Raw genomic sequence first — 26667 nt, forward strand, 5'->3', positions numbered from 1 at the left:
TATTGTGAATATCAGTGAAACCTACGACAATACGCAGAAAAATAAATTTAAATAAGACTAACTAGAGAAATATATTTTCAAAATTTATTATGAAAAAAGAACAGTGAACAGCAAACCAGGAGGATGGTTAGAAAACAAACTATAAAATTTTATGAAATTATTTTTCACCAAAAATTATTTAAACGTGTCCTTATTTCACATTAATTACTTTACAGGCATTTAGACATAATTTAAATATAAAAAGGAAAAAAGTTGCATGTATCTGTGTATATAAATAAAAACCAGTCTATGCCCACAAAAAGCAAAAAAAAAAAAAAACAAACCCTCAAAACATTTGTACTCTCATAATCATCAGTCACATCATAATATCAGTGATACTCCCTCTGCATAAGAGCCCTTATGCATATTCAAATATAGATCTTTGAATTCATAATACCTTGAAAAGCTTTTCTAAGCCAAGTCCCCACTTGCATATCACTTTGAAAAATCTTCCCCTTTCAGCATATGGTTAAGATCAGAGAAGTATGTTTGGAAAAATGACATCTTGGCAGTATGCATATTTTTTGCATTTATGCCTTCATATCACATTTGCAAGTTTGTAGGTTAGATAAATTTTCCCAGTAAGTGACAAAATAAATTTAATTTTAAAATACGAGGTAGGAATTCTAAAAGTAGATTTTTTTAAAATGTCATCAATGTTAGCTATGTATTTGTAATCGTATAATGTCAGATTCTATCAAGTCTTAACCAAAGTATTGTCTTCTCACCATTCCTGTGAATGTTTTTCTCCATATTTGGTAACTGGAAATTAAAAGAACAGGGACAGATACACAATTCTTTCAAGGCATTTAGGTGCTTAACTGCTGTTTAGGTATTACATTTTGATTGCAGTAATTGTAGTGTTAGGCACTTAAGTATCTTTGAGGACTCCTACCTCAGTGGTTTGACAGAGGTAATTCAGAAAGTTGTGGACAGGCAGTGAAAGAGACATTCTCAGGGTTCACTGCAGAACTCACTGCAAAGACTCCTTCCTCTCTTTCTTCCTTGTTCACAGATCATTATTGGACTTGCTGCACAGTGATGAAGATGGGCCACTGTTAGTCTTCATAAATGTTCTCTTACCAGTTATTCTTTTGTTTGTCATGTTTCATAGCTGACATTTAAGCAATCATGCTGTTTCAATGTGACAGAAATACAGGTGCTTGTGGTGGACTGACCCTGGCTGGATGCCAGGTGCCCACCAAAGCCATTCTATCACTCCCTCTCTTCAACTGGACAGGGGAGAGAAAATATAATGAAAGGCTTGTGGATTGAGGTAAGGACAGGGAGAGATCATTCAGCAATTACCATCACGGGCAAAACAGACTCAACTTGGGGAAAGTGAATTTATTATTTTACCAATCAAATCACAGTAAAGTAAAGAAAATAAAAACTAAATCCTGAAACACCTTCCCCCTCCCATCCTTTCTTCCCGGGCTTAACTTCACTCCCAATTTTCTCTACCTCCTCCCCCCGAGCAGCACAGATGGACAGGGAATGAGGGTTGCAGTCAGTTCATCACACGTTGTCTCTGCCGCTTCTTCTTCCTCAGGGGGAGGACCCCTCACACTCTTCCCCTGCTCTAGCATGGGGTCCCTCCTACGAGAGACAGTCCTCCATGAGCTTCTCCAATGTGAGTCCTTCCCACGGGCTGCACTTCTTCATGGGTCCTTTCCACAGGTGCAGTCTTTCAGGAGCAGACTGCTCCAGCATACGTCCCCCATGGGGGTCACAAGTCCTGCCAGCAAACCTGCTCCAGCGTGGGTTCCTCTGTCCACAGGGCCACAGGTCCTGTCAGGAGCCTGTTTCAGTGCAGGCTTCCCACAGGGTTACATCCTCCTTTGGGCACATCCACCTGCTCCGGTGTGGGGTCCTCCACAGGCTGCAGGGTGAATATCTACTCCACTGTGGACCTCCATGGGCTGCAGGGGGACAGCCTGCCTCACCATGGTCTTCACCACGGTCTTTACCACAGGTTGCAGGGGAATCTCTGCTCTGGCACCTGGAGCACCTCCTCCCCCTCCTTCTTCACTGACCTTGGTGTCTGCAGAGTTGTTCCTCTCATATTCTTACTCTTCTCTTCTGACTGCTGCTGCATAGGGTTTTTTTTTCCCTTCTTAAATATGTTATGCCAGAGGCGCTACCACCATCACTGGTTGGCTCAACCTTGGCCAGCAGCAGGTTTGTCTTGGAGCCAGCTGGCATTGGCTCTGTCCGACATAGGGGAAGCTTCCAACAGCTTCTCACAGAAGCCACCCCTAAAGTCCCTCCCTGTTACCAACACCTTGCCACACAAAGCCAGTACAGTGCTAAAAGCGGCTTGCACAGAAACAATTATTACATTTTCTTTTATTTGCCAGGGTCTTATGCACTATGAAGGCAGTGGTAGAACTGCTGTTAAGTTCAGTGTTTGTCAATTTACTTGAAGATCAATTCTTTTTTCCAGTGGCTTCACAACTTAAGGCACCAAACATTTTCATGGGGATTAATGTTTGTTAGCCTTCTTCCAGATGTGAGCTTTTACCTGTGAGGATCTGGCTGCAAGACTGGAACTAAATAAATCACAAGCTAATGATATTGTAGGTGGAGGAATATAGGAACACAGCACAGTAATTCTGTTATATATTGGGCTAATGTTTTCATTATGGAGGCTAAGATGATATCTGGTGTACTCTTGGTTATATTTACAGCATTTTAGTCAGTATTAATTTTATTTGTAGCAAATTTGCTACCTGAATCAGAACAAAATACATGATGATTTGTCTGCTGGTCGCAAAATTACATTTTGGCAAAAATCTCTAAACAGATGTGGCTCAGAAATAACCAACGTGCTCATTGACACAGCTTGTGTTTTTAAACACCGTCACTCTATCTATTCTCTTAAGTATTGGTACAATATACCAACATTTTTAGTGAACAGTTTTTTATATTGCTAGGAGCTAGGGTAGGTTTCTCTATAATTCATTTGTGAAAAGCAAAAAAATGAGTTCTGTAGTACAGTATTTTTCAAAAGCACTTCTATTTTTGAATCTGAAAGCTATTCCAAGGTCTTTAGTCTTGCGTGATACTCCTAGTTTTCTGCTTTTAGCTTGTTACATGACCTGAAAAGTTATTTCACATGCTACTATTTGTCTTTCCAGTTTGCATAATCTTCAGTAATTTAGCTATAAAAATTATCTATAAGAACTTTTTCAAACAAGTACTTGATAAAATGTATTTAAATCAATATTTAAAAATCAATATACAGATCCTTCAAAATCATTGAACCAATATGTTACGCATTGTTTTAATGGACATTTTACTTCTGTGAACTAACAATTAAAAATTATTCTCCTGATTGTCCTTAATGCATGAAAACAAAATTTTATTATTACCTTTTTTATTTTTTTTATTCCTTCCACAGTAAAGGACATGAACATGTGATGTGATAAGGTTCCTCAGTGGTGTTGTAGTTAGTGGATGCTAAATGCACTGGCTAATTAGTAAGATTAAACCCAAGATATGTGTTTACTTTAGTTTTTCTATCTGGTCTTATAATAATTTAGCAGAATTTTTAAGAGACAAAACCTGGTATTTTAAACTCCTAAACTATTGTAATTAAGAGGCTTCTTACAGTCATTACATTTTTTCTTTCTGTTAGAAGTGAGTCATTATGTATATCGGAATTCTTTGAAGCCTCTGTTCTATGATGCTATACTCCTTAATTTTTTTTTTTTTAATCCTTGTCATTAATTTTTCAGCAATAATGACTGTTTTTTCAGGCCCTAGGGCAAGTTTTATTCATGTTAGCCTAATTAAGCAGAAATAAGAATTGCTTTTCAGGTATGCTTCAAACATTTGGATAATAAACTGAATAAGTAATGCTATACAGTATTTCCGTCTAGTAACATGGTATTTCCGTATAAGTTATTTGAAAGGTATTTCCATTTCTGAAAGTAATAGCACTACATTCACAATCAATTTTATTAGCTCACAGGAAAAATTTTGACATGAGAGCCTCAAAAACAATTTTTGAGTTATTAGGCATATATGCACTGTTAAGATAGAAGACACACAACATCAGTCATGTTCTTCTACCTTACCCAATTAAATCTGTGAATCACTATTTCAGAATTGTTTTCTCATAGAATTAGTTCTGTTGGAGTTAGAACTGATTTTGTAAATTTCCAATATTTACCTAGTTTATTCAGCATAAGATTGTATGTTAGAAAATAGAGCACTATTTTGTCAAATACTTTCTGACCAGGTTCTTTTAGATATGCCACATGTGGAGGATGTAATGTTTAATATCAAATTTATTTATTTAATGATAGTCGATGTTACACAGGAGTTCTAAATTAGCTGAATGATACAAAATATGTTGCATAACAATATAAATATAGGTTACACTTAACAAAATATATAGCTATTGCAATATACAGTTTTATTACAACACCAATGTAATTCCCATTATGGGGATCTGTAATATGCTCACCATCACACACTGGGCATCCCCAGTCACTGGAAGGAATACATGGGTTGAAGCTAGCTCAAGCCCGTTGCTCTTTTTGAAGTTCTTTTGTTAGTTGTCTAGTTTTTATACTCTATGTTGGGCTGAGACAAATATTCACTTCCCGCATACTGGTCCGGCTAACTCAAGGAGACATTCATGCTCTTAATGAACTCAGGGAGAAACCTTTCCACCACCAGTTAATCTACTCAACTGTTGATAACTGTTTATCCAAAACAAAGGCCAACCTCTGGTCCTCTTTGTGTTGAGATAAAAGTCAGATTCTTTGTAACAGCTGTGCTCAGGCACACCCTGCGTTATTCCTTGAACTTTATGAGCACATCACCCTTGCCCATCTCCTCTGAGCCTTCTTCAATTTTAAGGGTTTATTGGTGTATTCACAACCAATAAATAATTAGTTGTGATAACTGGTCAAATAATTTCATGATTATTCACGTATCATGAAAAATGTGTTCCTATGGTAGTGTTTGAAATACTTCATATATTAAAACTTACACCCATTAACATGACTCTAATGTAAATATCTTAATTGTGAAAGTGTCTTGCATCTGACATTTGGAAAATCACCCATGAATGGCTTTGGTCTGAAAACTGATCAGCTGTTTAAAAACTGGAAAAAGATTATTGGAGAACTAACTTAAACATCACTAGATGTTCACCAAAATAAAATATGATAACACAACTAGCATAAGATGGGTAGAATTCTCATACTTCTTTTCTCAATATAATGTGACTGCTGCATATCAAGTGTCAGACTGCATATGGTAGAGATTAAACTCGCTTTGTTAAAACATTTTTGGTTAAAGCAAAGGAGGAAATTGAATTTTTGCATGCTATTATAAAGTAAGTGAAACAATGCTAATCAAAGCAGTAAATAGTAGATTGTAAAAATATGTGCTGGCACTAGTACAATAATTTTTAAATAATTGAAATCTGAAGCAATTACTTGTTAACACCTTAACTTTGCAGTAGCATTCCAAGTCTAATGTGTTAAAAAAACCTAAGCAATTTTTCACATAAAAGGTAATAAACTGCTATTCTCAATAAGAATGTATACATTTCTAAGGGGTGATTTTGATGACATTTATGATTTTTTTTAACAGCTGAGGATGCATGTGGAGGAACTATGAGAGGATCCAGTGGTATCATCTCGAGCCCCAACTTTCCTAATGAATATCATAATAATGCAGATTGCACATGGACAATTGTGGCAGAGCCTGGGGATACTATCTCACTCATATTTACAGATTTCCAAATGGAAGAAAAATATGATTATTTGGAAGTAGAAGGTTCTGAACCACCTACAATATGGTAAGTCAACTATTGCAATTTTAATGTGGTAAAAAAAAAAAAAAGATTATAAGATGTGGAAGGATAACTTTTGTTACTTTTCCTTTTGTCAATAGGTAGTCTTGCTGAAAACAAAGAAACAACCAGTAATGGTTGTTATTATGGCATGAATGTTGATATTCTAATTGCAGCTGTAAAATAACTTCCAAATATATTCCAAGGATATAACATCAAGATGAAAGGCACAGTAGGCTCATTCACCTATTGTCTGTAGGTCTAACCATTCTAACCATTATTGTATTAAAAATGTATATATTTAGAAACAGAATGGAATGGACTGATGTACTGGTATGGACTGGTGGAGCCTTCAGGGAGTTTCATAATGTCAGAAAGTGAACGGCATGGAGTTCTTTCAGCACAGAGCTGGGGGAAGTAGCATTGGTCACACCTGTTGGTCACAGATTCTCCCTGGAGGAATTTCTGTATAGAGAACCATATACATGATCTCACTGTATAATGTGCTGGGAATGTGGTGTTACACTCGTCTAGAAATTTCCATCCTGATCTGTGAGATACAACATCCTGAGCAGAGTAGCCACAGCACTTTTTGGTTTGGGTTTTATTCCAAATATACTACCTTTTGAGAGGATTCAAGATCAGGTTCAGTTAAATAGAAAAAATAAATGATACATTCTGTGTTTTTTCTGGCCTGGTAGTTTTATGGTAACATAGCATCACGCTACTCAAGAAACACGTGAATATGACAAAACCTTGTGTTTGTCATATTGGTTTAAATATACTATTGGTTCACAAAAAAGAGGACGTATATAAAACCATAAATAACAGTGATGCTCTCCAGTAAAATCTTAAGCTCTTTACTGGTTCATAAAGCATTATGAGGGTTCTGCACAACAGACAGAGGCATTTGAACAGGTGATACAAGAGGTGGTTGGCTAGCCACATTAAAGTCAGTAGAGTTTTGTTTTCTTATTGTCAATACAAAAACCCACCAAACATAGCATAGACCAAATAAAATAAATTATTTTTAATTTTATAATAAGAAACTATCCCAAATTAAATAATTACATTGTTGCAAAAACATCAGACTCAGTTTCTACAAGTGATGCTTATAAGTAATGTTCCTTATTACTTCAGGGTATAGTAGAAGCCTATACACTAAGTCTCAGCTTTAGCAAATAGTATTTCGTTTGAGTTAATTCATACTGCCACCTATGTAGTTAATTACCTATATTAGAATATTACTTAATTGCCATTGAGTTTTTCAAGCTGTTAAACTGAAGTCTTTTGAACTAGCTGTCAGCTAAAATAAGTTTTAAACAATAATTTATAATTATTATTAAGGTAACACCAAAGGCATACAGACAATATGAATCACTTGAACACCTAAACGTACATTCGATTACTCTTGAATGTGTTTTATGTATTCAGTCATGAGCTTCAAACAATGACTTAATTTTTTTTCTGCAAATGGCTTTGGCTATATTTAAATGATGTAATAAGATTACTTTATATATGGAAATTGTCATATTATCTGTTTACAAAACATAAAAAATTACAATGCTAATTTAATAATTGCTCATGTAGAGAAGCAGATTGAGAGCATATTCTTTTTTTAGCTTGTCATTTATATTCCCTAAATTAGACTGATGTATTCAATTATGCAAAAGTACCCCCTCATATGTTAGGAAAAATTGATTTGGAAAGCTTAATTAACAACAATTTGTTAATTAGATTTACAGTGTAATACTTTATATCCCCTTAGACTATAGCTTGAGGTTTAGTTCAAGATATCTTACTTTATAAAGTCCACATAGAAGTACACTTCTTAAACTAAACCCAGGCTCTTGATCTTTCATTCTGGAAAACAAATAGTACATAATTTGTAAAATTGTTAAAAACATATCAGTTCATCTCGATAGTAAGTAGTATTATAAAATAATTTCTTTGACATTTTGTTGCTGCATGTAACTATAACATGCATTGATCTAAAAAAACCCTCAAACTTTTCTTCTTCTGGACATCTGCTGTGCAACAAAATATCCCTACTTTCTGGTTCTAAGTAAAACAATGAGCTAGAATATACATCAAGTAGATAGTCTGGGATTATCCACCAGACAAGACTTGGAATTCTTCATGAAGTGCTAACTTTCCGTAGTTTTCCAGTCAGTCATTATAATATTTCAGTTATGCCAAGTCTTTTCTTTAAAAAAATCTTGATGGGTCTTTTTCATTTAAGTAGTGGGAAAAAATTGCATAGATACCCTTCAGGGTTTTTGTAGTCTGATGTCAAGGGCTGATTCTGATGTTTGGTAACCTGAATTGAATGAAGGTGGTTTTTTTCATTTTGGAAGTGAAACTGAGAGAAAATGATTAGTTTGGGGAAACTATTTTCCCCATTTTTTCTCAACAAAACAAAAAACTTAAAATAAATAAGATATAGTGAAATGTTCCTTTTTGCCAAAATAGAAAGTTAGAGTTTGAGACATTCATTGGTGAAAGAAGTAGCAATGTCATTATGGGATAATTTATCCAGTATATGGAAGTTCAGGGTTAAATATTCTGAGCGTATCTGGACACATGAGAGTTTTCTAATGCTTGCCTCTAAGATACTTTGGTTGGAATGTTTCAGTCTTTTATTTTTCTGTTGCTCATTTTTAATGTAATATTTAATAATCACTGAGCAGAAAACTGGAATGATTCTCTAGGCTGCTTTGACATGGGTGTCCTGGATTCCAGCATGCACTCTAGTCTGAATTGTTAAGACAATTGTTAAGACTCTAGTTAAATTGTATAGACAAAGTGGTAGAACCTCCTTCCCAGAATACTTTATGAAAGATGTGCTTAGAGCAGTCTCCTGATGAGAGTGGGTAAGGATGGAAAGTATACATTTCACACTGTCCTAGGCAAAGACATTAAATCTGTATCTTCTATTCCTGATTACGAGCTTAATTTAGCTGGTGTTCAAAAACAAGCTGACAATTTCTCCTCCTATGTGTTTGGAGAGCTTGGTTATTAAAAAAAAAAAAAAAAAAAAAAAAGGATTAGACTAATTGAACTGGAAATGATGCTTAATTTTGCATTAACCAATACATTTTTGGTGGATAGACTGGAAAGTGATATAAAATAGTGGTTGTCATAAAGTATGTGCTTAGAGCTCTCAATTCAGAGAACTACTGCTGTAGTCTGAAAAAGGATCACAATTTCTTTTCAAAGAACACATAATGAGGTAAATTTTTTATTATTTGTTAACATGAAGGTGTGCATTAATGTGAAGGTTTTTGAGGGTGTAGCAGTGTCTCAAAGGTAGTAGGGAAAATGTACTTCACTTCTATCATGACAAAAAAAAAAAACAAAGTTTTCAGATCTGTTCTCTCTGGGTCAGAGTGTACTTCTAAGAAAATCTTTGTGTAGTGTTCTAACATTTGATCTATCACTGGCATGTTCATATAAAATAGTAGGACACCTACGTACTCTGTTATCAAAGATAAATTTGAAATATGATGTAAGTACTCCTTTTAAAACAAAATAACTCACCTTACTTCTGTTACTGATAATGTATTCTTGGGTATTTCAAAACATTTCCTATTTAATTTTCCTAAAATGTAGAGGAGGCTTAGAATTTTCCATAGTAAATTGAAATATTTTATTGTCTAGACCATCACTCTGTTTCTGATTTTAGCCAAATTATAATTTTTTCCTGTATAAATCTAGGTAAAATGTAAAATGATACATACTGAATGAAATTTATGTTGGTGAAACCATAGGCAATTTATTTCTGTTCTGAAATATATTTAAATATTTCATTGTCTGATAGTGTGTATTTTGTGCATCCTACCAGTTGCATTAAAATAGACAGCTGTTAGAGAACAATGGCTAACAAAATGAATTTCTCCCTTGCAACAGTGATTTTACGCGTTTTTTTTCCCAACAGAAAAACTCCTTTTGCATTCACTTTGAATAGTCTGTGGAGAAAGAAATTACATTTTGTGAAAAAAACTTGCCCCTAACTTATATGCAACAAAAACCCTCCAGTTTTAAAAGGTTTTGTCTGAGATACTTAAAACTATTTTCATCCTCATAATAAACTTCGGTAAGATGGCCTGTTAGCTTAAGACTCCCTTGTGGATTGTATGGATGAGAAAGAACAAGAACACAAAAATGTAGGTTTTTCTTTGGGTTGCCAAATCAGAACTTATTCCTAGTAACTAGCTATTTGTTTCTTATCAATTTGGGTCTATCCTTGACCTGGGAACATTCCTGATGAACTTTTTAGTGGATATGATGTGTTTTCATTCAATTTTTTTATATTGTGAACTTAATTCTTTTACTCTTCTGTATAGCACAGCTAAGGACAATTTAATGAACACACTTTATTGATTACAAATTTATTGAAATCATAATTTCCCTGTAAGAATTTTTTGAAGCCATTTCTCATTTTAAAAAAGAAGTTTATGAATTCTGAAGGCTGGAAGCTCAAATAAAAACATAAGAAAACATCTAGTCCTAATTAAATAATATCAGTGTACTGATTGACTAGTAGCTTTAAACACATTGTTCTTGAATCTCACAGTAGATTCTCTTTTACACTTTGTAAGAAGATAATTACATTTTAACTTCAAATGTTGTTGTAATATTGCACTTGCTGTTTTTTTTTTTTTTCTGAATCCAATCTTACAAACTCTGGTAATTAAGTTTTTTAATATTAGTAATAGGTTTAGAAAGCAGTTAGGCAAAAAATGTACAGTGTTTTACAGAGAAACAATATGCTTAAATAAATATTTATAGAGAATAAAATTTAAGTTAAATAAACTAATCATAATTTACCTCTAATTTAAATACATTTCACAGAGAAAAATATAGTTTTATAAAGTTTTGGTGATGATGTAGCATGGTATTGCAGAAACATCTGAACATCATTAAGAATAGCCATTTTGGATCAGTAAATGTTTATATTTAGAGTTCAGTGTCTGATAGTGGCAATAGCAGCTGCTTAGGAAAAGAGTAGAGGACACCAGGCTGATTTGGTGTGCTCTTCCCCCTTGTGTAGACTCCCAGCTTCTGTAGGAACTTCCTGAACCAATATTTGTCTTAAAATCCTGTGTTAAATAGCTGTAAACAGATCTTTCTTCTGTTAATTAGTCATTCTTCAAGGGTCATTTTTCAAGATCCTTTGGAAAGTACCAAATGAGGTTGTTTTTTAAACCCAAGCAGGCTGTATCAGAGTTCCCTGTTATCCTCACAATCATGTATTCCTTAAAATAATCTTAACTGATGTGTCAGTCATAAGTTTCCTCTACAGAAGCTATATCATCCCTTTCCTTGAATTCATCCTTAGATATACAAATTCTCTTCTTCCTTAACATTTTATTCAATTCTTTAAAGTAATTAAGCATATTGGCCTGTGGCTTTCTCTTCACTTGAAATAGAATCATAGAATCATAGAATCGTCAAGGTTGGAAAAGACCCTTAAGATCATCGAGTCCAACCGTTAACCTAGCACTGAAAGTCCATCTATACCATGTCCTCGAGCACCACATCTATCCGTTCTTTAAATACCTCCAGGGATGGAGACTCAACCACTTCCCTGGGCAGCCTGTTCCAATGCTTGACCATCCTTTTGGTGAAGAAGTTTTTCCTAATGTCTAACCTAAACCTCCCCTGGCGCAGCTTGAGGCCGTTTCCTCTTGTCCTATCACTCGTTACTAGGGAGAAGAGACCGACCCCCACCTCACTACAACCTCCTTTCAGGTAGTTGTAGAGAGCAATCAGGTCGCCCCTCAGCCTCCTCTTCTCCAGACTAAACAACCCCAGATCCCTCAGCTGCTCCTCAGAAGACTTGTGCTCTAGACCCTTCACCAACTTCGTTGCCCTCCTCTGGACACGCTCCAGCACCTCGAAGTCCTTCTTGGAGTGAGGGGCCCAAAACTGAACACAGTACTCGAGGTGTGGCCTCACCAGTGCCGAGTACAGGGGCACTATCACCTCCCTGGTGCTGCTGGTCACGCTATTCTTGATACAGGCCAGGATGCCTTTGGCCGTCTTGGCCACCTGAGCACACTGCTGGCTCATGTTCAGGAGGCTGTCAACCAACACCCCCAGGTCCTTTTCCGCCAGGCAGCTCTCCAGCCACTCCTCCCCCAGCCTGTAGCGTTGCATGGGATTGTTGTGACCCAAGTGCAGGGCCCGGCACTTAGCCTTGTTGAATCTCATACAGTTGGCCCCGGCCCATCAGTCCAGCCTGTCCAGGTCCCTCTGTAGGGCCTTCCTACCCTCCAGCAGATCGACACTTCCACCCAACTTGGTGTCGTCTGCAAACTTACTGAAGGTGCACTCAATCCCCTCATCGAGATCATCAATGAAGAGGTTGAACAAGACCGGCCACAACACTGAGCCCTGAGGAACACCACTCGTGACCGGCTGCCAACTGGATTTGACTCCATTCACCACCACTCTCTGGGCTTGGCTGTCCAGCCAGTTTTTAACCCAGCGTAGAGTGCACCCATCCAAGCCGTGAGCAGCCCGCTTCTCCAGGAGAATGCTGTGGGAGACAGTGTCAAAGGCCTGATTTATTCCAAAATAACTTAGGTCCTCGCTTTCCTCCCAAGTCCTTGATGCCTGGTCATCAATGTTGTGTGAGGATCTGTTTTCCTCAAGATTCCCCTCTGCCTGAGACTGAATCAGATACAGTATTGGGATCAATATGTCCTAGGTTCCACCTCAGTTGACAGTATGAACAAGAATATGTTGGACTCGTCTTCATTTTTCATAATGTAGGCATTGATACCTAGTCCTGGATGGCACTATGCATTTTGATAGCACCACACATTTTTGACATGCTTGTACCCTTTATACCATGTTGTAAAAACATCACCCTGGAGGTTTGGAATAAACATGACAACAGCACATAACCTCAGACATTTTGAGGAGTAAGAACAGAAAAAAATATATCTTAGAACAATGGAGAAGGGCCCAGATTAAATTTTGTCTAAGTGCTACCCAACCTGAATGTTGCCTATTCACTCTAAAGGTGCCTTAGGTAGTGTCATTCTGCATTCACGGCCTGATGCCTAGGATCATTCCCTGGGACAATTGGTTTTAGCACTATAAGCCTCCTGTAATAAGTAGAATACAAAGTCTCTCACTCTCATATTCCTCAATGATACTTTTTCTAAAACATACGTGGAATCTTATGTGCCATTTTCCATGCCTTTGCTGTCATTTGCAATTTAATGATGGTGAAAATTAGTATTTCCTGACTCTTAATCCCATTTTACTTGTGCTATTAAAGAACAAAATGATAAACATTTAGTGCTTTACAGAACTTGTAAGCAATATTAGTGAAGGATGCATCAACTAGTTATGATTAAAAGCAAAGTGAGGATGAGCAGACAGATGATAGTTATTATGGAAAAGGTTTTTTTTTGTTTTGGTGTTTGTTTGTTTGTTTGTTTTTTTTAGGGGGGAAGATGCAGTTAATTCATATTAGACACCTACATGATAATTTTTAATTGCCAGTTCAGTAACAATAGAAATTAGCCTTAGGAGGCATTTAAGAATCAAGTATACTGTTGCTGACAATTAACCTACAACAGATGCATGCATTAACACAACAGGTTCTCAATCATATCTTTATAACAAAGCAGTTATTTGATTTATGCAGCCATCCAATGTCTGAATAGGTTAGATTTATTTCCAGTCAATGTACTTGATCAAATGATGCTCATATGTAAGGTTACAGAAGAAAACCTCTGCCTGACATAAATGTGGCAGCACAGGGATAGAAAATCATACCTCAGTAGTACAAGCACCAATGAAAATAATATTGTGCTGGAGAAAAAAACAAAACAGACAAGACAAGAAGCAGAGGTGCTCAGAAGTAGAGATTAAAATGGGGGGGAAAAAAACCCACCTCAGGCCAGGCAATTGTTTTATTGAAAAATCACTTCAAATTAAAAAGTAGCAAGTATAATTTTTTTGGTTGTTTTTTTTGTTTGGTTGGTTGGTTTTTTTTATTAATGAAGACTGTTGACACTGCCTTAGATATTATTACTGTTTTCTCACTAGTTATTGTACAAAGGTTTTAAATCTGTGCTTAATGCTCAGAGGAAGGACTCAGGAAAGTAATGTTTATGAGTAATATGACCATAATAAGGACGTTAAATGCCCCAGATGATAGACGGTTTGTAATCTGATACAGCTGAGTTCAAATTTAAAGAATAGTGGCAAAATTGATATTGCTTAACACAGGAAAAGAAGTTCTTGTGGTTAACACAGCTTAACACAGCAGAATGTTGTGGTTGTAGCCAAATAGATGGAAAAAAAATATTCAATTAGTATGGCAAACAAAGTGCAGTCATAAAAAACTGTTGAAAAGTGATTAGCAGAGTATATGTTTACTGATAGTGGATAGAATTAATTTTTTATTGAATTTAACTGCAAAAAAATAGATGTAGCTGCAAAAAGCAGCCAAGTTTTGGAGTGCCTAAGTCCTTCTCCCCTTCTAAAACAAGGAACAAAAGATAACAGAGATAATGCTTAACTGTAGAACAGGGTAAGCAGAAAGCCAGGAACAGAAGGAATACTAATGATAAAAGCATTGTCTAGTTTGAGTCTTTGATAATTCATGCATTTTGCATTATAGTTTTCATCCTCTTTTTCTGAAGGACTTTTTTTGTTTGTTGGAAACAAAAGCTTTCCATAGAAACCAGGTATTTCTGTCCTTTCGTGTTTGCCTCTGTGGTTTGATTTTTGTACGTGGTGGTTCAGCATGTTACCTGTAACATTTCCATGAGGTCATTCAGAGCAGTCCAAGAAGCACAGTGCATTCCATAACGAGTAGGGTCAGGCCCAATGGTAGTGTTAGGAGGGGAATTTGTTACAGTGATTGTGGAGGTTAATGGCACGTTTTTTGTTGTTCATTTGTGTAATTCCATTTGGTAACCATCATTTGAAAAGGACTTGAAACTGACTTTACATCTGGTATTCTCAAAATGCTTACCGAAACATGAAAAAGATTTGAATCTAAGACAGGAAAATGATATCAAATCACATGTTTAACAGTAGAGACAGAAGCTTCTCTGTGTTATTTTGTATTATTTGTTCTTGTGTGTTTCTGAAGAAATACCAGACCCTTCCATGGTACTCTGTTCTAGTGATTTTTTCTGTGTTCATTTCTCAGGTTGTACTTCAAGGTGTAGTGCATAAACGTCTCAAACTTTTCAGGCAGAATAGACACATGGAGCCATGAGTTACATGATGAAAGTCTTCATTCTGTCACTTAATAGTAAAGACTTTGAAGTCTATGGTTTTTTTAAAAAGACATATTTAGTTACTTTGTGACATTTACGATAAATAGACTCAGTCCTTAGTAAAGGGAGAATCTGACTTTAAGAAACTGTCATATTCATGGAAATACAAATCAACCGAAGGTGTAAATCAAGAGCTTAATCCTGGAATTCGATATGTTATGTATGCATCTACGTAAATAGGTTGTAAGGGAGCACAAGACAGAACAATAGAATCTTATAACCAGGATAATTCAGTGTGGAGGGGAACTCAGGAGCTGTCTAGTCCAACCTACTGCTGAAAGCAGGCTCAGCTCTGAGGTGAGACAAGGTCGCTCAGGGCTTTATCCAGGCTGGTCCTGAAAACGTCCAAAGATGGAGACTGCACAACCTGTGTGGGCAACCTTCTTCAATGCCTGACTGTCTTCATGGGGGAAAAAGCTTTTCCTTTTTTTCCTTATTTGGAAATCACTGTTTACAGTCAGAATCAAGACAGATGCATTTATTATCTCCAAACATTTCTCTGAGGTCCAAACATCTCTTGTGGTCTTTTTATTCTTCATGGGTAGGCAGTGGTATGACCTTTCCTCTGGGCAGGTTGGCTGATCTGGCCAGTCCTACCTCATGAGTTGAAGACACATGGGATCATGTTGGAGTCCTTCCTTCCCCTGGCTCATTTTGTCCCATTAATCTTATAGGGGTATGTACATGACCAGAGTCATGAATCATCCTGTTGTCCTCTAGACTACAATAAGCTAAAGCTTACCTGGTACATGTGATTTATTACTATATAATACAGTCAAGCCTAGGTGAGACAACTATTTGTTAAATTACAGTGTGTACTTGCATCAGGCATGGAGTCAAGCATCACAGAATCACCTTGGCACATTATGGTACAAATGAACACTTTATATGGCCACAAAGTGATACTGCTTTTGAAAAAATATATTTCCCCTCATTTCCAGTTCATCTCCTACCTCATGTTGGCTCAGGCATTTACACAGTCACAAAGGAACTGCACCAGGAAGTCATACAGATAAAAACTAACTTTTCGTTCCTGTGTTAGTCAATAGGTAACACAAGAGTTGAAGAGAACAGTGAGGCATATAGGGAGTGGAAGACTGGTTCTTCAAGGAGTAGGACCACTTCATTGTCAAAATAAAGCCTGAACTGTTATCCTCTCAGGTACTGTAGATTGGATGACAGCACCCATGCAAGGATTTACAATTTTCTTTTTACTTTATGTGTAGAAACTTCACAGAGTTAGTTGATTTCCTTTACATTTTTCTACTGTATCCATAGCTTATTGTATTCCTGTCATGGTATAAAATATTTTATTCTGATTAAGGTACATAATGTTAAGAAAGCAGTATTTCATTGTTGTTGTTGCAAAAATTAGTATATCCTGGTGGTTAAATGCACTTGTCCTGAAGAAACATTTCTGAAGCTATTCCTAACTTCTTACCTTTCCTATGTTCATGAATACTGCAAAAGTGAACATTTGTGAGCCTTATCTGAAGATATATGTTTTCATTGTTCTGATGGTTCTTTTTAATATGTATGAAGTTATTCTCATCTGGAGTCAAATGGATATCCATCAGCAGCTTTCAAATGAGCAGTTATACATTGGATGGGCTTTTTACATACATTCTTCTCAACAGAGATAGGATTATATTATTTCCCAAAGTCTTACTAAAGTTCAGCAACAAAATGAAAAAAAATTTTCATAAATTTTTATATGGTAAAAGAGTACTCAGGTTTTTCCACCATCTCTCTTGGGCAAAGATTTACTAACTACTGTGTTTGTGCTTCCATGGCCCCCTTTAACCCTCTTTGGATGGAGCAGCCCAGAATGCTTCTGTATTGCTTATTTGTAACTCTGTTTTGTAGAAACCCAATAAACAGTAGTCTAGACCTAGGGCATTTTACTAATGAATACTGAAAAAGCATGATCAATAATGAAAACAAACAAATGCAAAAAAAATCTGGAGTCTGACTCAGCAGTTTCTGGAAAAAACAGAGATAAGAAGACAGGTGATAATTTAACAGGGAACACTTTCACAGTGCTTACTCCAGCAGAATACTGCACTTGTTTTGAGGTGGTCATTTGCTATTGTCTCAGGATGGCAATTGCTGGAGTACTGAGGGAGACTGATTGCTCTTGTCTTGACTGAAACATCAGTGACTGAACTGGCAAATCTCACAAGTAAAGGCTGAAACAGCTGTATTTTATGCTGCATCAGTTGTATGGTGGGGGAAAGGGTATTACACATAAAGCAGAGGATAACATAAATCTCAAAACAAGGCAGGGAAAAAAACCCGACAACCAACCCGCAAACCAAAAAACAACCTAAAACCAAAACGTGTAATTGTTTCATTTGTTATTCCAGAGAAATTAAAACTTCACACTTCCTTGTCATGTGTTCTGAGTCCCTGCCATGATCTCTGTTTACTTTATTCACAAAGTAAGCGACGAGTTGTGGGACAACAGTAATTCCTGCAGAGATAATCCCAAATCACCCTTGTTTCTAGATTCTGCGTGAAAATCATTAGTATGTTTTGTACATTTGGTAAACTATATGCATTCATAATTCTATCGTCTTTTATGTCTCAGGCCATAACAGCCAAAAGTATAATACTTTGAATACATGAATGAAACCCTTTGCGTTCATGAATAAATCCTGACAATTAGATAAAATATTGCTTATATGTGGCCTACAGACTATTCAGAACTTCAGAAGCTGCTTCTCCTTTTTGTCATTGTCCATCTATTTTGCTTGTGAAAATCACTTTAGCTGATTTAGGGTGCAAATTCACTTGTAAAGTTACCCAGTAACTAAAATAAACCATTGAGCATGCTATGAACCTACTAAAGTGATTTCTTTATATGAAGGATCAACCGCTTGTGACCGGCCGCCAACTGGATTTGATTCCACTTACCACCACTCTCTGGGCTTGGCCATCCAGCCAGTTTTTAACCCAGTGTAGAGTGCACCCATCCAAGCCGTGAGCAGCCAGCTTCTCCAGGAGAATGCTGTGGGAGACAGTGTCAAAGACCTTACTGAAGTCCAAGTCAACAACCTCCACAGCATTCCCCTCATCCACTAAGTAGGTCTCCTTGTCATAGACGGAGACCAGGTTAGTGAAACAGGACCTCCCTTTCATAAACCCATGCTGGCTGAGCCTGATCCCCCGGTTGTCCCACACGTGCCGCGTAACGGCACTCAAGACGATCTGCTCCATGACCTTTCCCAGCACTGAGGTCAGGCTGACAGGCCTGTAGTTCCCCAGATCCTCCTTCCGACCCTTCCTGTAGAGGGGCGTCACATTTGCTAGCTTCCAGTCATCTGGGACCTCCCCGGTTGACCAGGACTGCTGATAAATGATGGAGAGTGGCTTGGCCAGCTCCTCTGCCAGCTCCCTCAGTATCCTCGGGTGGATCCCGTCTGGCCCCATAGACTTGTGCGCATTCAAGTGGAGGAGCAGGTCAGTGACTGCCACCTCTACAACAACTGGCACTTCACTCTGCATCCTATCTCCATCTCCCAGCTCAGGGGCCTGAAAAACCCGAGGATGACTAGCTTGATTATTAAAAACTGAGGAAAAGAAGACATTAAGTACCTCTGCCTTCTCCTCATCCTTTGTGGCAAAGTTACCTTCTGCATCCAACAAAGGAGGGAGGTTCTCCATGGCCCTCCTTTTGTCACTGATATATTTATAAAAACTTTTTTTGTTATCATCTTTAATGGTGGTGGCCATTTTAAGTTCCAGCTGGGCCTTCGCCTTTGTAATCTTCTCCCTGCATAGCCTCACAACATCCTTGTAATCCCCCTGAGTCACCTGCCCCTTCTTCCAAAGGCGGTAGGCTCTCCTTTTTTTCCTGAGTTCCAGCCAAAACTCCCTGTTCAGCCAGGCCGGTCTTCTCCCCCGCCTGCTCGACTTGCGGCACATGGGGACGGCCTGCTCCTGCGCCTTTGAGATTTCCTCCTTGAATAACGTCCAACTTCCTGGACTCCTTTGCCCTTCAGGACTGCCTCCCAAGGGACTCTCTTAACCAGACTCCTGAATAGCCCAAAGTCCGCCCTTCTAAAGTTCCGGGTAGCGGTCTGGCTGACCACCTTCCTTACTTCTCCTAGAATCGAAAACTCTATCATTTCATGGCCGCTGAGCCCAAGGCAGCCTCCGACCACCACATCGCCCACCAGGCCTTCTCTGTGCATAAACAGCAGGTCCAGAGGGGTACCTCCCCTGGTTGGCTCGCTTACCAGCTGTGTCAGGAAGTTCTCCCAAATGCTCCAGGAACCTCCTAGGCTGCTTCCTCTCTGCTGTGTTGTATTTCCAGCAGATATCTGGTAAATTGAAGTCTCCCATGGGAACAAGGGCTAGAGATCGTGAGACTTCAGCCAACCCCTTGTAGAATACTTCATCTGTTTCTTCGTCCTGGTTGGGTGGTCTATAACAGACTCCCACCAGGATATCTGCCTTGTTAGCCTTCCCCCTGATCTTTACCCATAAGCACTCAACCATATCATTACTGTTGTTAAGCTCCAGACAGTCAAAACACTCCCTAACATACAGGGCTACCCCTCCCCCTCTCCTTCCTAGCCTGTCTCTTCCAAAGAGCTTGTAGCCATCCATTGCAGCACTCCAGTTATGTGAGTCATCCCACCACGTTTCCGTGATGGCGACCACATAATAGTTTTCCTGCCGCGCAGTGGCTTCCAGCTCCTCCTGTTTATTGACCATGCTGTGTGCATGGGTGTAAGTGCACTTCAGCTGGGCTATAGATCTCTTCACCAACACAGGCATGCCACTCCTAGTCTCGTCCCAAGCAAACCTGGTTTTATCCCCTTCCCCCTTCGCATCTAGTTTAAAGCTGTCTCAACTAGGCCAGCTAACTCCTGGGCCAGGATCCTTTTCCCCCTTTGGGACAGGTGAACCCCATCTGTCTCCAGCAGGCCTGGTGCCATGTAAACTGCCCCATGGTCGAAAAACCCAAAATTCAGCCGCTGGCACCAGCCTCCAAGCCACATGTTGATGAGGTGGGTCTTCCTGTTCCTTTCCATACGCCTCCCAGCTACTGATGGGATGGAGGAAAACACCACCTGTGCTCCTGATCCTTCAAGTAATCGCACCAGTTCTCTAAAGTCCCTTTTGATTGTCTTGATGCCACTATCAGCTACCTCATCACTGCCGACTTGAACAACCACTAGTGGATAATAATCGCAAGCTTTCACCAGCCTGGGGAGCTTCCTGGTAACGTTTCTTACCCTTGCCCCAGGGAGGCAGCAGACTTCCCTATGGGATGGGTCCGGTCGGCAGATCGGGCCCTCTGTTCCCCTCAGAAGGGAGTCACCTACGACAATTACCCGTCTTTTTTTCTTGCTGATGGCTGTTGTAATGCGCAGGGCTGACTGCTTCCCCCCAGTCAACCCTTTGGATGGGTCCCTGTCTATATCTTCATCCTCCTGGCCCTCAGGTTCCAGAGCCTCATACCTGTTGTGTAAGGGCACCTGGAGAGGTGAGGTGGGCCGGGAGAGGATTTGCCTGCTGCGCCGAGCTGGGATCTGCATCCATCCTTCTCCTTCTCTTGGGTCCCCTCCCTCTACCTGACAGTATGAGGGTAGGGGCAGGGGAGCCTCTCCCTCACTCGATGCTTCCATCTGGCATGGTCGTCTCAGGGATGGTAGGGACTGGCTCCAGCAGTCTATCTCCCGCTCGCACTCCCTGATGCTTCTCAGTCTTGCAACTTCTTTCAGCTCTGCCACCATGCTGAGCAGGTCCTCCACCTGCAGCAAAATGCAGCAATCTAGATCTTCGAAAATGAGCCTTGAACAAACAACTTATTCTCAAAACCCCCCACCCTGAAGTTAAAAAAGCCTATTCAAATAATTGTGTCAACTTCAATACATATTTTTATCCCATAAGCTTTTAAACTGTTTTTAATGTTAACAGTTTTAGGTGCTTCCAAATGAAACCCAATGAATTTTCATTATTTTGAAACCCTGAGGGTAAATTCATCTAAGTATATTTTAAAAATTTAAACATTTGAAAGTTAAACACAATTTCCCTATGACCTAATTCCTGAACCATGTTAATATTCTGATACTCTATGTCAAGATAGGTATAATAACAGGAGAAACAGTACAGAAAATGGAATAAAGATGGAAACAGATATGGAAAAACATCTATAAGAAGAGGAATAAAATAGGTTAAAGTTTTTAAATCTTGAAAAGAAATAAGTGAGAAAGGATATGAAGGATTAATAAAATTATGAATATTATATGTCAGGTAAATAAGGAACATTCACTCTTCATTTCTTACACTAAAATAAATAGGGACGCTCAATGATTTATCAGGCAGAAGATTTAAAACAAAAAGTAGAACTTTTCTGTAGCATACATAATTAAGTTGTGGAAGTCATTGGCATGTGATGTTATAGATAGAAAAATTATAAATAGGTTGAAAAATGGATCAGAAATTCATAAAAGGAAAATTTATCAAAGGGTATTAAACATAAAGGCCTGCTTGAAGGGCTCCATTCAAGAAGGCCGCAGTCTATAAAATTGATGGAAATTGTGATGATGTATGAAGGGATGAAATTCATTCTGTATAATCACAGTTTCTGACACTCCTGGTGAATTATCTGTTACTGCTCATTGTCAGAAATAAAATATAATTCTCAGTGTATTTCTGATCTAACACATCAGTACATACATTCTTAGATACCATCAAGGACATGATGGGTATTTTACAGGTTATTACAATTACAGTCATGCCAGTAAGAGATTTTTGTATGATTTATATAAACCAAAGAAATTATCATAACTCAGATGTATCAGGACTAATAGTTTTGCATCTGTAAAACATTAGAGGGGCTGAAGTTCAGAACTTTTCAGTTTATGTTATAAAAATATTCTGCCTTCATTTAAGGCTTGTGATAAGAAAACCTGAAGCTGCCAAGTCATTATTTAAGTCTTCAGCAAATATGGAATCTAATATTTCACATGGCATTATCTGTTATTTAATCATAACCAATGTTAAGATGTGAGCAATACTTTTAATGTAATATTTGTCTCGTTTCTTTTTCCAGCGAATTAGGAATTCTTATGGGATTTTTCTTCCCTCTACTAAAAAGCTTATTAGTTAAGATATTTATATACCTTGATTAAGTGAACTCCTAGTCTTCTTTCTTGGCTAAGTAGACTTTTTTGATCTTTCCATGTAAGATCCAGTAAGTTGTTGGAGCCTTCGCATCTCTCGAGCAACTTTTTCTGTACCTAAACTTGCAGCGTTGGACTGGTATATTTGAATCAGCAGAAAAACTACCTACTACATAGTGCGTATTCTCTCATCCTTGAAGCATATAATACAGGTTCTGACATCTTTCATTTGGATATATTGCAGTGCCGCACAACTTCTTTTCCCCATTATTTTTTATGTCAGAGGATAAACTTTTACCATCATCTCTGCTGAGCAAGAACATACTGGTCTGCATGTCCTAAGTGAAGATAAGTAAGGTGAAGGACTGTTGCAGTGAGGCTTAATTTCTATTTAGTAGCTGACACCGGGTCTTTCAAAAAAACCCCAACCAACTTTGAACTGAAGTTTCTAACTTTTTAACAAAATTTTCCAGTTCTGTATAACTTACAGAATTTGAGACTCAATCCCAAATTACAGGCATCTTTCTTTGTTTGTATTTTTTTCTTTTTTTTTTGGGGGGGGGGTGTGTTTTGGTTGTTTTTTTTCCAGAGAGTTAATTATGATAGAGGGGATTTTCCTTAAAAAGATAGAATTAAGGAAGTGCTACAGTGTTAAGTGCAATTAAAAGCAGAGTTCAGCTCCTGTGGGAGAGAAATGAGAGATTATTATGACAGCAGCAAAGGCTAACAGTCCTTAGAGTATTATTTTTTCATTCAGTTTTGAATTAAAAATGAATCTGCTAGCAAGACCTTCCATAAACCTATTAATGGATTTAAACTAGCTAGCTGAAAGTTATGTTTATACTGAACATTTTGCTAAACATGGAACTATTGCTTTGCTAAATGTTCTGGAAATGATTTTTATTACCATGGTCTATGCATTAGGCATTTATAGCCATACATTGGAATGCTGCCATTCCATTTGCTTTTGGTGACTTTGGACACAGAGTCCTCAAAACTGTGAAGCAGAGCTGCACACTGTACTATTCTGTTCTAGAAAGATTCAATACACAGAAATAAAGCTTAAATCCCCAAACTTGTGATTTCAATGATGTATTACTGTTTAAAAAATAATGCAACTCAAATTCAATTAAAGCTTGATCTATTTAGCATGACAATTCCTCTTACCATTTTTGAAGCCTGTTATTGATGCAGGAAAAAAGGTAAAAATGAACCTGGCAGTTGCAATTGTGTAGTTCAGTTTACACAATGGGGTCCATAGTACTTTGCAACATACCCTGTATTTGTGGTCTCTTAATTTTCCTTTATCTGCATCCTGAAACATGGGACATCATAGATTTAAATTTTACTGGCTCATAGTTCATGACAGGAGTATCTGGCATGGTGTTCAGATTCAAAACCAGTTGATGAAAACTAGTGGTTGAAGAGAATATGTATAAGTATTTTCCATTAAAATGTATCTAGGAACACACACTCTCAACTGAAGTCTGTGACTAACCCTAAAAAAAATCAGAGTTAGGAGCTGGATGCCATTGGTATCTGCCAATGAGGAGAATAATATGGCAGACAGATAAAAAAATGGTATTTTTTGTGGTATTGCATCAAATGGATAAAAAAAGGAGGTAGAGGTACTGTATCAAATATCTGGTATATATATTTATTTACAATAAGTCGATCAAGAAATAAAACCAGATTAATTTCTTACAATATATCCATTATATTTTAATATATATCTGGTATTTGAAAAAAAGAAAATAAAAGGGTATTGCTCCCATTATTGAATGTTAAATTACAAGAGAGGCATTCCTTCTATCCTGAAAAATAATCAGAAACACGTAAAGGACTTCATTTGACAAAAAGCATGATTTAATTTATCTGGAAATCAATTGAAAGAGCAGAATGGTAGGATAAGGGCCAACTAAGTTTTCAGAAACAAGCTAGGTCAGTTTTTCATTGCAGAAATTATTAGGACAGTAGTTACTTTAGCTTCAGTTATGAGAAACAGAAAAATCTGTCTAAAAATATAAAGGATTAAGGCATTTTGACTGAAATATTATTGATGGGTAAATAGACATCAGTACTAAAACAAACTTTAGAAAATAAGGATTAAGATAATGTGCAGGAGATCTGGCAAGTAAGTGGAAGTGAATACATTAAGTATGTAATAACAGGCTATCCTAATACAAAAGAAAGGTATAATCATAATAAGAGGCCATTAAAGATCCTGGTACAGTCATAAGGATATACAGATCAGAAAGAAATTTTACAAAAGGTGAGAAAAGAACCAGATGACTAATGAATAAAAGCATAAAAAAATAGGAAGCTGTGAGGATACAATAAGAAAGGCTATCACAGTTGCTGAATTACAACTAACAAAGGATATAAAAGACAATGATGGAGGGAGTTTATAAATACATTAGAAGTAAAAAGAAAACAAGGAAAAACAGGTCTCCTCGTGTAAAACAAATAGCAGAGTGAAAAAGACAGGGACATCTGGGAAGTTGTAAGAACGCCAGTTAGCTCTGAACCCTGGAAAGAAATAATGGAGTAAGTGATGAAAAATTGCTTAATGGAAAATCTAATTCTATTTACTAACCATTTTTACGGAAAATGCATACAAAGAATAGTTACTGGTTAGTCTCTGTAAGTCATTTGGTGTTGCATCTTAGATGGCTTAGTTCTAGGCCTGGTAATGTTAAATATTTTTGTTATATCTTGGATAGTGGAATAAGAGTTATTCATAAATATCATTAATGACACTGAACTATGGAGGGTTGCAGGCTTTTTAGAGGGCAGAAGTATACTTCAAAATGATGCTGCTAAATTAAACTGAACATGCATATATCATCATTGTGAAATTTACTTCGGGCAAGTACAAAATATTGTAGACTAAATGAAGATGACAAAGGCATAAATATAAAATAAGGAGTGAATATACAGACAGAGAAATAATATCCAATAAGTATGTCAGGAAAACACAAAAAGTAAATAGTCATAACAAACATTAGTGAACAGTATGTGCTTGTGTACACTGTTCACATAATTGTGTGTGTGCATGTGCATGCACATGCTTTTGTGTGTGCAAAAGTAAATTCTTATAGAATTTGGCCTGCATTTATGCAGGCACACAGCCTTCATAAGTTGCAGATAGGGTTAATGAGGATGCTGAAAAGTGTTGAATTATTAGGTAGCTGAAAAAAATTGTAAATTGAAGTTCATTTGCAAATGAAAATTATATTTGATATTTATACAGCCTTTAAAACTGCATTAACAGTTACACAAATCTTTCCATGTTTCTGAATCAGGTATTTTCCAGTATATCTTGCTAAAAAAATGAAAAAAAAAAAAAAAAAAAAGAAACAATCCTATATCATTAGCTGGTGTTGCAGCTCAGTAAGCCTAACATTTGTTCTCTGTGTCGTGCTAGGATGGGTAGTAAAGATTAGGACTAAAGTACACTAACACAGCTGTGGAGCCTAAGCTTTCTTTCACATGCTTATGTGTCATCTGCGCTGATTATCTTCCTAGTCATTATATTCTTATAAGTGCAATACTTTAAAGGTCAGTCTTAATTTATAACAAGTGAATTAGTGGTCTATTACCTTTTATCAGTTATTAGATCTGAATGTTTGCAAACTTTCCTACTCAGATATATCAGAATAGCGAAGGCTCTGAGATTCCTCAGATAACATTATCATCACTACCACTAATATCAGTGAAAGACTGAAGTTAAGGAGTTAATAGATACTAAACTCTGACACAAGATATTTTAAAGCTTAGTTGGCTTTTTACTGCATAATTTACATTATATCACTTTACAGCCAAATGTCATGCACAAAGGTAAAATTCCTTTGATGAAATGGAACTGAAATTTTGGCAGTAATAATTGATGTATATGGCAAAGTAAATAAAAATTATTGTTCTAAGGAATGTTTACTTACAATCTGCTCTAATCTGGAAAATTTACATAATGAGCTGGCCTTTTAAATGAGGCACCAGATTTTCCCAGAGTATAAGATAATTCATTCTAACAACACAGAATATTGGTAAATCTTCTAAACTTTGGTTTTGCTCTCTAGAAAAGCTTTTACATGTATTAGCCAACATATTAAACACTTACATGAATTTTATTATAAATAAATGTTTTAATAAACATTTTCTTTGTGTCCCATACAGAAGCCAGCTTTCTTTACTGGGCCTACTTTGCTCACAGTTTTTTGGGGAGAGGGGGAGGCAAAGAGGTGAGAATTAAGAACAAATGATATTTGCCTATATCACAATGAAAATGTTACATTTACATTTTAAGATACAAACATACATTTTAAATATATATGGTTTTAACAGCTGTAAATTGAAGACT

The 26667-nt window shown here is 37.2% G+C and overlaps 1 protein-coding gene across 1 annotated transcript in view; it reads left to right on the top strand.

Moving 5' to 3' along the window:
* The window catches only part of CSMD3 (CUB and Sushi multiple domains 3), a gene marked incomplete at both ends in the record, with an annotated part of 751074 nt that overhangs the window by 207519 nt on the left and 516888 nt on the right, over positions 1-26667 (top strand). The window contains one exon of the mRNA XM_082307341.1: positions 5653-5860. Within this exon, the coding sequence (XP_082163467.1) occupies positions 5653-5860 (208 nt within the window). The remainder of the gene's footprint in view (positions 1-5652; positions 5861-26667) is intronic.

Source organism: Platalea leucorodia (genome assembly GCF_965183815.1).
Source record: "Platalea leucorodia genome assembly, chromosome: 1".
Lineage (NCBI taxonomy): Eukaryota > Metazoa > Chordata > Aves > Pelecaniformes > Threskiornithidae > Platalea > Platalea leucorodia.